Source organism: Chanodichthys erythropterus, chromosome 15 (genome assembly GCF_024489055.1).
Source record: "Chanodichthys erythropterus isolate Z2021 chromosome 15, ASM2448905v1, whole genome shotgun sequence".
NCBI lineage: Eukaryota > Metazoa > Chordata > Actinopteri > Cypriniformes > Xenocyprididae > Chanodichthys > Chanodichthys erythropterus.
Genome location: NC_090235.1, coordinates 26,983,820 through 27,002,820, shown reverse-complemented (window position 1 = coordinate 27,002,820; position 19,001 = coordinate 26,983,820). Strand labels below are relative to the sequence as shown.

The window sequence follows — 19,001 nt, the reverse complement described above, 5'->3', positions numbered from 1 at the left end:
CTGCTTCTGCTGTAGGTTATTGCTGCTGCTGCAGAGCAAGTACAAGACTTGCTACTGCCAATACATACACGACACACCGCTGTGAGCAAGTAAGATATGCTGCTGCTGTACAATATAGCGTACATGAATTACCCATAGCAGATCTATACAGGTGGAGCTTGGGAAGTTGGAGGGTTTCTGAAAGCGTGCTGCACTGCTAAGATAAAAAATTACCCAAGAATTTTGAACGTTGAGCATGCAAGCTCATTGGCTCATTGGCTACAGGAACCAATCAGCTGTGCCCTATAGATAACAATGTGATTACGAGCAAGTTGAGTTAAAGGTGTTTACTTTGGCAAAGTTGAATAACAAGAGTTCAGTACATGGAAATGACATACAGTGAGTCTCAAACACCATTGTTTCCTCCTTCTTATATAAATCTCATTTGTTTAAAATACCTCCAAAGAACAGGCGAATCTCAACAGAACACCAGTGCTGCGTCCCAATTCGCCTACTTATACTACGTCCTAAAAGTATGTACTGTTTTTGTAAAGAAAAAGTACATACTTTTGAGTGTGTAGTAGAAGAGTATGCAAGTTTTGGGACATACTACCTCGTCATAACTGCGTCTTTAACGGACGTTCTGTTGCTTAGTTACTCAAACTGTAACTGTTTAAACTACCCTGTCAATCATCTTGGTCATAGTTAAAATCCTCCACATTGAATTAAATTTATTTTCCTACCGTTTCGGAGAGAAATGTAGTCGCACGTTGATCTGCCAGTCATGGGTCTTTCATGCAGAGAACTCTCCTCATCTTTGCATAATGATGCATTTAAAAGTTAATGACCAAACACATCGTTATAAAAGTTCACAATGCTGTTGCAGATGAAATATAATGTGGATAACATTTAATAAATATCTTTTTGTCAGGTTAGACACTACTTATTAATCATTCAAGCCCCTTTATCTTAACCGTCGTACCTCGCATGTCCGTCATGTTTGTAGTTTTTAAACACTTTTTATTCGTATTTGTAGTTCTAATCGAATCCTCGTCCACAGCGCAATGTGTTATGGGCAATATTAGCCGTTAGAAGTGTGCACGGATCTGCACTTCGAATTCTAACCGGAAAAAGTACCCCATCCGGGTATCTTTGGAATACTCATTTCAACATACTACGATTTGGGACATACTAATTCTTTTTTCGAATACTATTTAGGACGCATAGTATGCGAATTGGGACGCAGCACAACTGTTACGTAACAGTCGGGATGATTAATATGTACGCCCCCAGTATTTGCATATGCCAGCTCATGTTCAAGGCATTACACAAGGGCAGCCAGTATTAACGTCTGGATGTGCACAGCTGAATCATCAGACTAGGTAAGCAAGCAAGAACAACAGTGAAAAATGGCAGATGGAGCAATAATAACTGACATGATCCATGATAACATGATATTTTTAGTGATATTTGTAAATTGTCTTTCTAAATGTTTCGTTAGCATGTTGCTAATGTACTGTTAAATGTGGTTAAAGTTACCATCGTTTCTTACTGTATTCACGGAGACAAGAGCCGTTGTTATTTTCATTATTAAACACTTGCAGTCTGTATAATTTATAAACACAACCTCATTCTTTATAAATCTCTCCAACAGTGTAGCATTAGCCGTTAGCCACGGAGGACTATCAAACTCATTCAGAATCAAATGTAAACATCCAAATAAATACCATACTTACATGATCTGAGGCTACATGATGAACATTTTGTGAAGATCAATTTTGAGGGTTATATTAGCTGTGTGAACTTTGTTTATGCAATGTATTAGAGTAGCGAGCTCAGGGGCAGGGAGCGCAAGGATTTAAAGGGGAAGCAGCCTGAATCGGCGCATATTTAATGATGCCCCAAAATAGGCAGTTACAAAAATTTATTTAAAAAATCTATGGGGTATTTTGAGCTGAAACTTCACAGACAAATTCAGTGGACACCTTAGACTTATATTACATCTTGTGAAAAAACATTCTATGGCACCTTTAAAGGACCTATTAGCCTGTGCCATCTAGAGTTTCATGCCAGAACTTTGTATTTATGATAAAAATAAATGCAGCACATAAGATACTTCTTTAAAAAAATATCTTAGCTTCAAAGCTATTACACACAAACTTTTGACAGGATCTTCAAGTGTTTTTATTGTTATAATGTTAACATTATATAATGTTATTAATTTAATGTTAACATGACATCATTCATTTTCACTGTTTTCCTTAATTGTGTTTTTCCATTAGATACATTTTTCCTTTTACATTTATTTTGTATTTTAATGCACAGAAGTGCATTTTCGTTCAAGTACACAACTGTTTACATTTTTTAAGCACAGCAAGCGGAGACATTCAAATGATCTTATCTCACAATTTGTTTCTCTGAGGTTTAATACTGCGAATTTGGCTTTTGCCTCTAAATCATAAGTGTGTTATTTCTAATGCTTTTTGAACATTGTAAAACATCAATCATCAAATCGAAATGAAATTCTGGCTGCACAATGCAGCACCTGTCATCGTGCCTAAAACCTTTAAAGCATGCAGTGAAAAACAATCAGTCTCAATTTGCACCTCTCTCTGATCATCTTCAGCAGATGGCCACTTCTCATTGTGAGAATTTGTTTTACTGCTGTTTTGCTCAGACAAATGATGGTTTAAAGATGTACAACATGGAAGCAAATGCCAGTAGTCTTTCACAAAAAAAGTCCTATTGAACTCATTAATCGTGCTTCACTTCCTCTGTCTGCCTCACTAATCAAGGGGGCATGATGAAATGACACAGCACTGCCCTTCATGCCGACGACTCAATCTCTGAGACGCTCACATGCATTAAGTTGCATGTCTGCTGGGCCTGGAGTCAGTGCTTGGCTAATTCATTATCTGTACAAGCCGAGGCAGCAGACAGTCTCCGTTAAATGGCTCAGCGGCAACTGAAGCACAAAGCTCATACCTGCGCATTCCTCTAACGGTCAGTGTGGACTGTGCTGATTACTGACATCAGACGCTAAGGAACATAAACACTGCGAACCAGACCAGAATGTCTGTGCTGATAACCACATGAGCAAGACAGCAGCCAATAACTCAATCAAATCATCTGTGAGCGGACCATCATGCATGTCACATGCAGTATTTTAAAATATGGAGTTCAGCTAGGTCTAATGTACAAATTGTTTTGAATGTAATAATTACTGTGGTGCAATAACCAAGCTCATTATTAGGGCTGGGACAATACATTGATTCTCGATTTGCGATACAATGATAATTCTGATATTTTCTCCTTCGAAACATTTCTGAGCTTAGTTTTAACAGCAGATGGCACTCTATGCTAGTTTTTAACTGCACACTCTAAAGCTCATGAAGAAGAGTGCTGGACAGTGATCGTGTGTTCAGTCATGTAGGTGGTTAAATACACAGCTCAGAATGCTTTTATGATGCAAGATAAATGTAAACAGCCCACTGCGAACACCCTTGTAATTCGCTTCAACCTTTTCGAACTTTATGAATGATTATTTTAGGTTTAAGTGGTGTGTGTAAAGGAACTGGAAGCAAGCAAGCAGAATACAGGTGTTTCAAAAGCACGTAGTGCCATCTGCTGTTAAAAACTAAGCTCAGAATCGATTCGAGAGAGAATCACGATACATTGAAAAATATCAGAATCGCTCCAGATTCTTTGTATCGTGAATCGAGAATCAATGTACTGTCCCAGCCCTACTCATTATAGTAATTTATTGAGGTTAATTACTGTGACAATCAAGTATTAAGTAATTATTGTCCATAAATCATAGCTTAAATATACAAGAACTTCATTAAATCTTTGTTTGTGAACATTTGATGGAAATTGAAGCCAGTGTTGGAAAGCTCATATCAACTATCGACATTAATAACCTTACTACATTTTTCAGTATTTCAGTACACTACAGCAATGTAATGTGAAAAAAATGTTTTTCACTTTGTATCCACTGTAGTTTTAGATGTGGAAGCAAGCTATTGCCTATGAATGGACAAGACTTCCGATTCAGTAGCCGCTATGGGTAAATAATTAGAAGAATAATTAAGTGCAGTAAACTATTGCACTACTACGGAAGAGGATTAGGGCCAAGCAATAATAAAAAAATAAAACCATCTTGAGATTAAAGTTGTTACATTTCGAGAAAAAAGTCGAGATAAAATGTTGAGAATAAAGTCATTAAATTATGAGAATAAAGTCATTACATTATGAGAAAAAAGTCATTAAATTATTATAACAAATTCGTTTCTTGTAATTTAACGACTTTTTCTCATAATTTAATGACTTTATTCTCAACATTTTATCTCAACTTTTTTCTCGAAATTTAACGTCATTTTTCTCATAATTTAATGAATTTGTTCTCGTAATTTAGCGACTTTTTTCTCGTGATTTAATGACTTTATTCTCAACATTTTATCGACTTTTTTCTTGAAATTTAATGAGTTTTTTCTCATAAATTAACATGTTTATTCTCATAATTTAACAACTTTTTTCTCATAATTTAATGACTTTATTCTCAACATTTTATCTCAACTTTTTTCTCGAAATTTAACGTCATTTTTCTCATAATTTAATGAATTTGTTCTCGTAATTTAGCGACTTTTTTCTCGTGATTTAATTACTTTATTCTCAACGTTTTATCGACTTTTTTCTCGAAATTTAATGAGTTTTTTCTCGTAATTTAACATGTTTATTCTCATAATTTAACAACTTTTTTCTCGTGATTTAATTACTTTATTCTCAACATTTTATCGACTTTTTTCTCGAAATTTAACGAGTTTTTTCTCGTAATTTAACGAGTTTATTCTCAAAATTTGATTTCGATTTTTTTTCTCGAAATTTAACGAGTTTTATTTAAAAATTTAACAAACTTTAATCTCGAGATGGTTTTATTTTTTTATTATTGCTTGGCCCTAATCCTCTTCCGTACGCTACAAACCAGTGTGTTTATGATAATAATAATAAATTAAAATATGATAACAAATAACAGTTTGCAACATCAAGCAGCATAACATTATTTTTTCATAAATAGTTAATAGCTGTTAATGATTATTGTAATTTTTGGCTGTTTTTTATTACTTTAGTTTTAGTTACAATAATCCAAATTAAAATCTTTGTTGTTTTTGTTCCAAATAAATGTAAAGATGTTCAAATGTTTGCAAACAGCATACCGTTGCTCAGCTAATTCAAACTTCTTTGTACAAAGATCTTCACCAAGGGTACTATTTTATAAGTTCCTCAAAGAACAGACACATAATTGTTTGATTTTGAGATTTTAGTCAGATTTTTGGTTAGATTTATTAAATATTATCTTGACATAAGACTCAATTTAGTTGGTACATCGCTTGTATTTAAAACCGGAAATTAAAAACTAAAAATTAATAAAGCACTTTATCTGATTGAGATTAAACACCATCTCTCCTGCATCATGTGGAGCAGAATGTATTTCAGTGTCAGACAGATGTGAGTCTGTGCTAGTGCAGATCCATCTTCATCCACTCTAAGAGTTCCCAGAGCTTTATTACGACTCAGAGAAAATTACACATCTAATGGCAGCATTAGGGGCCAGGTAACATGCTGTGAGTGATTAAGATAAGACACTGAAAGCCTCCAGGATTCTGAATACTAATTTTAGTGCTTACAGGTATCACGTCTATCTGCTGCACTACTCTACACTGAGAGATAAATCAAGTGACAGCACCCACGTAAATACACAAAAGCTGTTGGCGTCGATAGCCTAGTGGTCAGTGCGCCGACATATGGCGCAAATGCGTTCACGGTGACCCGAGTTTGACTCCCGTCTTGAGGTCCTTTGCCGATCCTGCTCCCCTTGCTCTGCCCAATGCTTTCCTGTCTGCTCTCTATTGTCCTCTCCAAATAAAGGCACAAAAAGCCCATAAAAAAAAATACACAAAGGCTATGTTCAAGTACACTTAAAGGTACAATATGTAAAATTTTTGCAGTAAAATGTCCAAAAACCACTAGGCTATTGTTATATATTTTGTCCAGCTGATTACAAACAATATCTCTAATGTTTTCAACTACTTGTAAATCATGAGAAAATTCCCATTCTAAACAGTGACACGGGGCAGTGCAGTCGCCTGTCAATGACGTCAGTTCCCCTTTGTTACCGCCTTTACTGACGTAGAAACCACATGACAACAGTGCCGTGGACAAATGCGGAAGTAGTGTCTAGCGTATAGCTTGCTTCAAGCAGTTCCTTAGCGACTGTGTCAGGCAGGCGCCAGCGCCGGCGACTGTGTCATAATAAAAGTCCCGCTGCTCGTGAGGCGTGTGTTGATCAATCGCTCCAGTTCCTCGTTCAGCTCCACAACACTCGGTCCTGCTCTGCTTCATACTACAGTAACGTTAATAATCGCATCCACAAACATGAGTTCTTCCAGATTCCAATCCCTATTCTTTTGCACCGTCCGTTGAGATGGAGACCAAGTTTCCGCTCTAAAACTTGGCGTCATCAAACTGCGCCTTTGTTTTGAATAGGCTTCTAGCGACCTCTAGCGGAAAAAAATATCACAAATTGTACCTTTAACTAAAACCATTTTCAATCAGAGGAAGGTGAGACATACATTAGACAAGAAAACAATTTTCCTTTTCTCATAGAGGTAGTATCCATCAACTATGTAACTGAGATAATGTCCATTTGTTGAATATATGCAAAGCCAAGGAGGTAAGAAGGCTACCAACCTTCTTGGTTTTGTCCATGGCTTTCAGTATGGATACGTTCAGGTCTTCCAAGGCAGCAAGGACATTTTCATATTCCCCAAGATGCTGAGAGAAGTATTCTAAGAGATAAGTAAACCATTTCAAATATTAAAATACATATGACAAAGGTTTCATAAAAGCATCTGCAGAGTTCATTTGCAAAAACAGTTAACTCCATTTTTATTTATTCTCACAAATCATGTTTTTTTATTGTGCATTCCAAGTAATAACAATCAAACTGCAGTTGGGTTGTTTTGATTAAGTAATAATAACTCAGATAAAAAATACAGGTAAATTAAAAAATTTAATTTCATTGAAAGTATGTTTTATATATATATATATATATATATATATATATATATATATATATATATATATATATATATATATATATATATAACGTTATATATATTAAAAGTTTGTTTTTTAGCAAAAGCAGATAAATCCAACAGTCGTTTTTTGGCAAAAGCAGATAACTCCACATTTCATGTTTCAGAGTTAATCGGCACACAGATCGACACCTCTCTCTCTCTCTCTCTCTCTCTCTCTCTCTCTCTCTCTCTCTCTCTCTCTCTCTCTCTCTCTCTCTCTCTCTCTCTCTCTCTCTCTCACGCACACACACACACACACACACACACATACACACATCCACGCACGTGTTCGCGCACACACACACGCAAAAGAACAACCAAGGTTTAAGCATGTAAGTCGTTAATGGTGTACAAGGACTTACAGTAGTCGAAATTATAAATGTTCAATCACTTTTAGTCAGCTTTGACATAACTTCCCTCAGCTAGCGCGTCTTTTTGAAGTGACTAGAAGCCTTGTCACCTGACCTGAATACTGCGCGCTGATTCGCTAAAACGGACTTATCGGTTTCTGTCATAGGCTGCGTCCGAAAACTGGAAAATGCTGCCTTCTGAGGGCATATTTCAAGGTAGTAAGGCATCAAGGCACGTCCGAATCCAATGTTAGCTTCACTTCCTTTCTCATGAGATACCTTCATCTGATCGGTTTTTGAAGGAAGCATAGATGTATCCTTAGCTGCCTTTGATATCCCACAATCCTGTGCTTTCCATTCTGTGACAGTTGAGCTAGAAAAATAAAGATGGCGTCCGAAAGTTGTGTTTGCTGCTCAGTTTTTGTACAAATGTACGATTTTGATCAACATATTTCAATTTTGATATAATTTCTATCGAGAAATTACTACTGTAGTAATTAAATATTTGTTTAGTTCTCACCAAAGCTCGCGCTATATTCCTGTACATCATTAAACTGTTACACTGCCTCAGAAGCGAGGCAGCAAGACAGCAACCTAGGTTTTCGGACGCAGCCATAGTTTCTGTACACAAACAACAAGGGCGCTTGTCGGCTTCTGCTGTAAAACGTGAACTTGCGATGCCTGTTTACCATTGGGGTAAAATGTTTTTGAAAGAAGTCTAAATGTCAGTTATTTTTATTGTCTTTATGTGTGTCCATGTTTCTTCTCAGTTTCCTTGTTTTTTGATTAGTTACACATTAGTCTCAAGAAATATCTCTTAGAATTATCAATGTTAAAAACAATTGTGCTGGTTCATATTTTTGTGGCTACCATGATACATTTTTTCAGGATTCTTTGATGAATAGAATTGTTAAAAGAACAGTATTCACTTGAAATTTAAATCTTTTGTAAGATTAAGAATGTCATAATTGTTATTTTTGATCAATGTAATGCCTTGCAGAATAAAAGTACTATTTTTTTATTTAAAAAAATCTTACTGACCCCAAACTTTTATATATATATATATATATATATATATATATATATATATATATATATATATATATATATATATAAATTAATATATACAAATTACATTAGATTTATTTATAAAATATGAAAAGATACCCGAGGCACAACTCTATGGATAGGCAGTCTATAAATGTGCCTCAAATATCCTATTGTTATCTTCAGTATTTGTGAGTGCCTCAAAACCATTTCCTTTATATCAGGGTTACTGGAAAAAAAAAAAGAAAAACTGTTGACAAAATGGTGCCTTTTCTTTACAGTGAGCATAAAACCTCCCAGTAATATTGTTAATAAAAACTGTTAACTCTTACCACACAGCTCATCTGTCTCCACATTCCTGTAAGCAGACCATAAACAGACATGTTAATTGCATTTCCTGTTAAAAATACATGTGAGTTGTGTCTAAATGTGATCTAATATCCTGTGCTGATTTCAAGCTATGCAGACAGCATCTTTCTCAAAGGCAGGTCCTTTGGGAGTGCGATGTTTGCCTAATGAGAGCGGGTCATCTTTAGACAACTAGACTCTAACCCTGCATAACACCCACCAGGCAAACAATGAGACCCCTGACAACTCCATGTCTCAACCCTGCTCTGATTAGAGGCTCAATGCCGTAAGGTAAAGTCATCATCTTACGGATGAGAATATAAAACTTCAGAATTAATGTGTCCATAGAATGAACTTTCCTAGAGTGATTTTTCAGTCTTTGAAGCCAGTAATGGTCACTTACACTAAACAGTGCATGTATCTAAAAATAACATTTTTAGATAATATTTTTAAATCAATATTTTTATTTTTGTAAAAAGAAAAAAATCACTATGTTTTTTAAGAATCTAAAATATAGATAGCCAAAATGAAGTAATGAATGGAACCGTTCAAATTGGCTGAAAGGTAAAATTCTGGTTTTATTTTACTTTGGCACTAAACAACAAACAGCAATTTCCATTAGCTTCACAGAGAGACAGTGATTAGAGTTTTTAATCCTTTTTCCAGCACAGAGGGTGGAAGATTTTCAGCATTTGGCAGTTGTAGAAGCAATGACTGGATTCTTTGGGTTTCTACAGTCTAGAGCAGTGGTTCTCTGACCCTTTTTTTCCTGGAGACCTCTATTTTAACAATCAAAATTCTTAAAACTGTTCTAGAGGATGCAAAAAATAACTATTGCTAGACTTGCTGGATAAAATACAGAGGGATTGGCATCACAGCTGAACTGTTAACTGACTGAGCTAGACCTCGTAGCAGGAGGTAAAGCCTTCGATAAACATACAGAGACAACACATCAATAAGGCCTTAAGTACCACCAGCTGTACACTGTCAACAATTTTCATATCTCATCTCATATCTACTCTCTCCCTGAGACATTATACCATAACAAGAGAGACAGTACAAAGCATTTTGGGCTACATGCATTGAAATTGTCATTAAAATGGAATAAAATCACTCTCATTAATTTTAGTGGGGTTGAAATCTTTAGTGTAGACATAAAAACCCTGAGCTCTTCTCATATTCAATACTGAATAATAATTAATTCTGCTGAGAAAATGTTTTCAAGGTATTCTCCTTCCAGGTTTCTCTGACTATGACCAATGAATTGCGATAATCCATATCCATGAGAGTGTAAATGCAGGACCCTTAATCTTACAAGATTGCGTGTCACTTTCCTGAAAAAAAAAAAAAAGAATCAGGTTTATACTATATATTTATCACTATCTATAATGTTTAATTGATGCTTGACCGCAAAACAATTGTGCTAAGGGGAAGAGCCAACAATTATGTTGGCACAGGAAAGTGATTTTTCCTTTGAAATACTACATCAAACCAAATCTGCCCTGGCCACACAATGAATGGAAAATAAAATCAGAAGCACATTCTCATCAAACACCTACTACAAAGGGAGCATGTACCAGCCAGGAGAGCTGCTGCTATGGAAACCAAGATGACTTTAAGTGACATGGAATAATTTGTGGGGAGGTGAAAGCATGTTAAAAATCTACTCCTTATAACATATGCTACACAGACAAGCTATGTTAATCACTACATAGACATAACTGTAAATAATGGGCTAAATACACAGTTTTTATTTTTAGGGTGAACTAATCCTTTTAATGTAGATTTGTTATTTCAAAAAAAAAAAAAAATACTTGAATTTTTTCCTTTGAAATGTCAAGCATTATAAATGCACAATTTAAAACCCTTTCATTTTTCATCCAAGAAAATATTCAAGTATTCATCCAAGAGGAAACCAAACTGCTTTATCTCTCTCACACAAACACACACATTACCATGAACCATTGACATGGCTGTGTCTAGCAAGCCAGAAGCATGATACGCATCAGTTTGACAAGAGTCTGTCGTGTTTGAGAGACAGCGCACCCTCGCCCTCAGTGAATGTTACTAGCGGCAGATGCTGTAATGACATCATCAGGACTATGGTTGTTGGTCTATGGCTCTTGTATGGTTGCTAATGTATAGTCACGCCTTTTTTTGTGACAAAATCATACAGCAAGAAAAATGGCAAGAACACTGTAAAAATGAAACTCTAAAATGAAGCTCTAATCTCTATAGTATTTGCGTTTTTTTATACGTATAGCTGGGAGTTGATTCCAAAAAGAATCAATTCTTTGACTCAGGGGCATCAAGTGGACTCTTATGCTTTGAATCAGTTTCTTTCAGGTAAATTGACCTGACTGTGTCTATTATTCTGATTATAAAATAACTGATGAGCCATAACAGCAAGTACTGAGAATTCTGATTCAGCCCAGTGAGTCAAATTTTACAATTCTGCTCAGTTAACAATCAGTTAACTTCTTTGAAATGGGTGAGTCTTTGAATCATTCATTTATTTGAACACATTATTTTTTCTTACCAATCAAGAAAATTAGTCCGGAATCAAGTATTGAAATTGATTCTGAAAACTAGGAATCAAGAGACCACCCCTATTCATATGTAACAACTCTGTTCAGATGTAAAAGCGTGGTTCTACCTAGTGTTGTAGTACTGTTGAGTCTAAGGCCCCGTACACACGAAGCCGGAGCTTGCCCCAATCCGATCTTTTTTTTTTTCCTCGCTTCTAAAATGAAATAACGCTTTATTTTGGCTCAGTAGTTTCTGCAGCACGAACACAAGCATGTAGAGTCTGCTATTGCTGTTGTTGGTGCTGTTTTGTGGTGTTAGTGCGTCTGACTTGGGTCAAAACGTGGGGTGATGACATCATTGTTTCAGAAAATATACGGATTGCCCCGTCCACACGATAGTGCAAAGACGGCATTTTCAAATTTATCCACTCTGGGACCCAGTTTCAAAAAATAGCGGTTTCACCATTCGAAAACACCGGATCCGTGTGGACGAAATGCCTATCCAATAAAAAAATTGTGCGGTTTCACAGAAACGCGTCTCCGTGTGGACGGGGCCTTAGTCTAAGACTATATTTTTGTGGTCTTGGGCTTGTCATGCACTCGATTTCGGCTCAGACTCGCTCGTTCCTCTTCAAGGTAGTGTTTCAACAGACATTCATAAGTTCTTACGTAAATTGGAATGTTAAGTCCACACTAGAGGCTAAGAATCTACTAACTAACTACAGCTGGCTTGGTTGCACCATTAGTTCGTAAGGCATAGTGTATCTAGTAGTTGCATAATATGACATTTACCTTCAATAATCCAATAGCAGCCTTCAAAATCATGAGCAGAAGATATGTAGAAAGAGCATGAATTTGTAACATCCGAACAGGCAAGAAGATGAGGTGAGGCAAAGTGGATCTATATGCAGCCTTTTACTTTAATGAATAAATCAAAGCACAATTACAACAAGTTGATAATCCATTGAATATGAAAAACAGTGTGCGTTCATCACAAGCAACAGTGAAAAAAGAACAGAACAAACTGAGGGCAATATATACAGCAAAACTGATAATCTACACAAGGAGCAGGTGCTACAAACAATGAGTAACTATGACAACAAACAAAAACATGACAGTAAGAGTCCCTAGAGCAACCCACATAGGAGCCAGGAGGAGGATGACCCATGGCGGAACCAATGGAGAGAGAAGCCAGGGCAATGCCTGGAGTCCACCTGACAAAAGTGGTGGAGACCCAGGTGAAGTCCAAGGGATGGAGAGACCAGGCAACACCAGAGGACAAGGAGGCCACGGAGGAGTGAGTGGCCAAGGTGGAACCAGGATGCTGGAGAACTGAGGAGGAGCCAGAGGGCAGGAGAAGCCCGACCTGAGGGATGAGAAGTCAGGAGGCAGAGCGATGACTGACAAAGGCCGAGGGAGTGATGAGCCAAGGTGGAGCCGATATGTCGACGGGCCAAGGTGGTGTAATGGACTTAGAGGCACAAGACGGAGCTGGGGCTGGGAAGTCCCAGGCAGAGCCATATTGCTGGGCATGACCAGCAGAGGAGGGGTAGCCAAGAAGCTGGAGGGAACCAGCGGAGACAAGGAGACCTGAAAGGGGACTGGCGTAGATGAGGACGACTTGGGACTGGGCTAAGCCAGCAAAGACGAAGGTGACTTGGGACTGAGCTGAACCAATGGAGATGAAGGTGACTTGAGACTGGGCTAAATCAGTGGAGCGATTGGGAGTGGGCTGAACTACTGGAGACGAAGGCAACTTGGGACTGGGCTGAACCAGCAGAGATGAAGGCAACTTGGGACTGGGCTGAACTAGCAGAGACGAAGGCAACTTGGGTGGAGCGATTTGGAGGTGGACTGAACTAGCAGATACGAATGCAACTTGGGACTAGGCTAAACCAGTGGAGCGATTTGGGAGTGGGCTGAACCAGCAGAGATGAAGGCAACTTGGGACTGGGCTGAGTCAGAGGAGACAAAGGCGACTCGGGACTGGGCTGAACTAGCAGAGACGAAGGCAACTTGGGTGGAGCGATTTGGGAGTGGGCTGAACTAGCAGATATGAAGGCAACTTGGGACTAGGCTAAACCAGTGGAGCGATTTGGGAGTGGGCTGAACCTGCAGAGATGAAGGCAACTTGGGACTGGGCTGAGCCAGAGGAGACAAAGGCAACTTGGGACTGGGCTGAATCAGGAGAGACGAAGGCAACTTGGGACTGGGCTGAGCCAGAGGAGACAAATGTGACTTGGGACTGGGCTGAACCAACAGAGACGAAGGCAACCTGGGACTGGGCTGAACCAGAGGAGACAAAGGCGACTTGGGACTGGGCTGAACTAGCGGAGACGAAGGCAATTTGGGACTGGGTTAAACCAGTAGAGCGATTTGGGACTGGGCTGAACCAGCAGAGACGAAGGCAACTTGGGACTGGGCTAAACCAGTGGTGCGATTTGGGACTAAATATCAACATCATCACATGTCTAAAGAATTGACGTTTGTAAAACAAGAGCTTATTGATGCAATTCACTCAATCTACTGTTTTATTTCAAATTCCTGGTCAGAAGCATCTTTAAACATTTAGTTTACACATAGAGTTACATTTCAACTAAGTTTAATGGCGCAATGCAAACATTTAGTAGTGCATAACTTTTAACTTGGTAAACCAGCCTTACAACTTTGCCAACGATGAGCTGGTCTCGACTACATCACCGGTCCTAGCGCACATGTATTTTCATCAAAACAATTAGATTCCTGCTATATGATTGTGTCTGACACATGTGGCAGTACCCTCACAATGGTTCCAGCAATTTGATTTCTTGTCAGTAGTATGTGTATGTGAAAGATAAACAGCAATACTTACTCTGTGTTATGAGTGTCAATTGTATGGAAAAGCTCCTTTAATTCATCTCCTGACAGAACACCATCTGAGAAATAAGCCTTGAACTCATCAAAGGACAGCTTCCCATCATCTTTTGGGAGGAAAATGTGGTTAAAAATTTGCCTTGAAAAACAAAACTGAACTCATAAAAGTATTTCAACTTTAATAAAGACAGTGTTGAATCTATAAATGAGAAAGAAATTAAAGTTCATTATCCTTCAGACTATGACAATTCAGCTCATTCACATCAGATCATCAGATCTCAGGTGTTTGGGAAAAACATGCACACAGACACCACAAGATAATGTTTGCGACAGAGCTGAGGGCTTGTGTTAGTTGCTGCAGACACACAGAGGTTTTTAAACAAACAGTGACAGGTGACTCACGCCGAGCTATACTCAAAATAGAATAGATGTACTGCTGCACATGCAGAGTGCTGTACACCTATATACAATATGAAATAAAATGCAGTAAAGGAACCTTAAAATGAACACAATATGAGGAAGAGGGAAAGAGATCTACAAATATCCTTGTGACTGATTATAAAAGTCTATATTGCGCATTAATATTGCATTGACTGACATGATAGAATCCAATTGTGTTGTTAGAGCCAGAACTTATTATACATTCTTCAAAATTTACATACTGTATATAATAATAATTTTATAATTTAAATTTTGTTTCAATACACAAGATTTCTCAGACATAACTTACAATTCTCACCTTCAGATACATAAACTTACAATAATGTTTTCTTTAACATAATTTTAATCGTATGCAATTATCTGTAAATGAATGAACATAATATTAGTTGGATCACCAAAGTGTCTATCTTTGTGTTTCAATGAACTGAAAATGTTAAATGTCAACCAGGTTACTTAAGTTAAACCAGCAAATAATTTTTACAGTGTATGCTAAAGCAAAGTAACTGAGTTTGAATTCCGATGCCTAAACTCAACTTCTAAATCAATGGAATTTTTTTAAATTCTGAACTATAAGAGGGAGTGTTGGGGAGGAACACAGTGACATTTGTTTGTTATCACTCTACTAAAATATTGACTACCATTAGGAAACGTATGGACAGTCTAGTGTTTCCATGACAACAGAGCAACAGCGTAGACTGGGAATGGACAACCATTCAAACATATGGAGGCGTCAAGTAATGAGCACTAGTCTATAACAAACAGTTTATTATGCAGGTGAACAACAAGTGCACTTTAAAAGACAGAAAGGCAATGCCTTACCATTTTTGTCAGCTCTTCTCAGTATCTGAAAGCAAACAGGACAACATCAGTTCATAGCCAGGAGAATTCATGCTACGTTGATCATGTAAAGGGACTCTAGCACTGTAAATTATTTAGGTCGAGTCCTAAAAAGAGCAGTGATGAAAGAAAAAGTGATGATGGCTATGTTGACTTTGAACACCCAGGCGCACTGTAGCAGTCTGTTAAATAAAGTCCCAATTCACAGCAAGAATGTTCACACTCTAAATATGGTCCTCTGCTATAGGCATGCCAAGACTATGCTGAATTTAGCTTCCTCCTTAGAGGAGTGAAAAACTATGCCACCAATCTGTCAGGGCCCGGTGCTTCCTTATTCCAGTATCATAATTAACAATACACACCTCACGTCCCGGGGGAAGCTCTTTAGACGGCATACTACAATTTAATTAGCAATTCAAACTGCACTGCATGTCTTTGCGGTTAAAGAAGATCTGCATATATTATAGAGCAGAAAAGAGACTATTTAATAACTAAATGTTCATGTGAATAAACTAATTAACAATATGCTAATTAACAATACGCATAATAACTGCAAACATAAAAATGCAATGAGTAATAATGAGTGCTCTGAGCACAATGTATTACATAAGCCTATGAATATCAATGAAGGATGCCAGTCTCACATGACCTGAACACTTCAAGATCAAGACCTGAGATCAGTATAATAACCAAATGCTGCTGACATCCCAAAGGTGCTCTATTGGATTGAGATCTGGTGATGGTGAAGGCCATTTGAGTATAGTGAACTTATTGTTATGTTCAAGAATCCAATTTTAGATGATTTGAGCTTTGTGACATGGTGTGTTATCCAGCTGGAAGTAGCTATCAGAAGACGGGTACACAGTGGTCATAAAGGGATGGACATGGTCAGCAACAATACTTAGGCTGTGGCGTTTAAAGAATACTCAGTTGGTACTAAGGTGCCCAAAGGGTGCCAAGAAAATATCCCCCACACCATTACACCACCACCACCAGCCTGAACCATTGATACAATGAAGGATGGATCCATGCTTTCATGTTGTTTACACCAAATTCTGACCCTACCATCTGATTGCTGCAGCAGAAATCAAGACTCAGCATACCAGGCAACATTTTTCCAATCTTCTGTTATTCAATTTTGGTGAGCCCGTGTGAATTGTAGCCTCAGTTTCCTTAGATAATAGGAGTGCTGTAGCCCATCTGCTTCAAGGTTCAATGTGTTGTGCATTCAGAGATGCTCTTCTGCATACCTCAGTCTGGCCATTCTCTCCTGACCTCTGACATCAACAAGGCATTTTCGCCCATAGAACTGCCGCTCACTGGATATTTTCTCTTTTTTGGACCATTTTCTGTAAACCCTGTGGTTGTGCATGAAAATCCCTGTATCAGCAGTTTCTGAAATACCAGCCCGTCTGGCACCAACAACCATGCCACGTTCAAAGTCATTTAAATCACCTTTCTTCCCCATTTCTATGCTCAGTTTGAACTTCAGCAGATCGTCTTTTCTAATGCTGCCTTCGTGTGCCACCGGAAACTTGATAATTCGAAATTTGAGGGCGTTCATGTGCAATTTTTAAGTAGATAACTCATATTTAAGATAATTCCGAGAGCACGTGAAGTCAGCATGCATCGAGTGGCTGCAATGTGATTGGCTGATTAGATATAGACAAAACGGAAAAATTTAGGCACTGAAGAAAATTTAACTGCATCCATGTAACTCGAAAAATAAACAATAAATTCGTTAAATGTTAATAACTAGGCAATTAAGCAGATTAATAAAACTTGGGGAGCCTTGAAGTAAATTTAATTTACTCAAATGAAAGGTCAATCAATCTGCGAGTGGACTCAATACAAACCCTTATACAGCACTGTGGATCCATCAACAGGTTCTTTTACATTTCCACTTTCCCTTTATCGTTCAGCACATTAATTCAGTATTACAATCAGATTAAGATTTTTTTTTAAAATACTCACATCCAAAAATATTGACATTCCTTTCTTTAACTCGATGGGAGTGCTGGCTTCATCTGAAAGTGAATGCACCTCTTCAGAGCAATCCATAGTGATTCCTCGTGATAAATAAATATCTAACTTTTCTTTCAGCTATAATAACGCTTAATTCGTCCACACAAATGCGCGTGCAGAGAGAACGAGTGCGCGTTCTGCAGTGTGTAGCTGTAATGCGCGTGAAAGGAATCTCCCGCTGTACTCCAGTGATGAGCCACAGGTCTCCTGATGCTGCGCAGCGCACCAATGACATTCGCTTTGCGGTGTGCAATCACGCTAGTTATTACTTCCTACCTGTCTCAGCGGGGATAAACAATTTTCTTACTCTCTCACCATGAAGATAGTTTTTACAATGCGTTTCTTAATGTTTGTTGTGTTACAAATGACAGAATAATGGAAAACTATATACGCCATATATGGTCTACACCAACAATGAAAATGTCATAATTTATCACCCTCATGTTTCAACTTTCTTTCCTCTGGAATGCAAATGGAATGCCCTAGATGTTCTTTTCCATGGAAAGAAATTGAATAGTGCACAAAAATGTAATAAAAGTAAGAAACTTTATTTCTCAATTGTTTGGAACAACATGAGGAGTACATAATTATATAATAATGATCATGCACGCACGCACACACACACACACACACACACACACACACACACACACACACACACACACACACACACACACACACACACACACACACACACACACACACACACACGTTATTTACTTTTAATCACGTAAAAACGATTTCTGTGAGATCAAGTAACTGTAAAAATCACTTTTAGCTTAGATGACAGATGGCAATTCCTTGCCATGAAGCACAAATATCTTTTAGTACATTGAAGGTGAATCAGCAGCGACATCTTGTGGTAAAACATGCCAACATCAGAAACATCATGTTAGAAGTTTATTAAAGAAAAATAAACCGATTCTTGAGACATTGGTCAAAACCTGTCGCATGCTTCAGCCAGAGATTTTTTTTTTTTTTTTTTTTCAATGTTCAAATGAATCAGAGATGATCACTGATTACGCTCTTTAAAATAAAAAGTCCCAATACTAGGTTTTTCATAGCTTTGCTATAGAAGAACCATTTTTTCTTAGTGTAAAGAACATTTTAAAAATCTAAAGATTTTTTTCCACTATAAAGTACAATTCTATTTAAAGAATTCCATGGATATTAAATAAAGAACCTTTAACCAAGTACATAACCAGCCAGTGTTCAAAACTATCACCTTACCTTAGCCTGATTCACAACGGTAAGCTTGTAATAATGTTTTCTAAAAAAAAATCAGTACTGGTGGGTTTCAGTATATAAGTCTGCAATAGTGCACTGTTCTCTACAACCTTGTAAATAACTGTATTTTTCAAAAAATATCTTCAAATACCCATGATAGTACAAATGATAGTACAAAAAACGCTACAATTTGATATAGAGTTATTTTTATAGTTATAATAATGATTTTA

At 37.5% G+C, this 19,001-nt stretch overlaps 1 protein-coding gene across 1 annotated transcript in view; it reads right to left on the bottom strand.

Moving 5' to 3' along the window:
• necab1 (N-terminal EF-hand calcium binding protein 1) overlaps positions 1 to 19,001 on the bottom strand; it is a 47,114-nt gene that overhangs the window by 23,685 nt on the left and 4,428 nt on the right. Inside the window, exons 2-4 of the mRNA XM_067411582.1 lie at positions 14,240 to 14,348; positions 8,845 to 8,870; positions 6,727 to 6,824 (exon numbers count right to left, since the gene is read on the bottom strand). Coding sequence (XP_067267683.1) covers positions 6,727 to 6,824; positions 8,845 to 8,870; positions 14,240 to 14,348 — 233 coding nt within the window. The remainder of the gene's footprint in view (positions 1 to 6,726; positions 6,825 to 8,844; positions 8,871 to 14,239; positions 14,349 to 19,001) is intronic.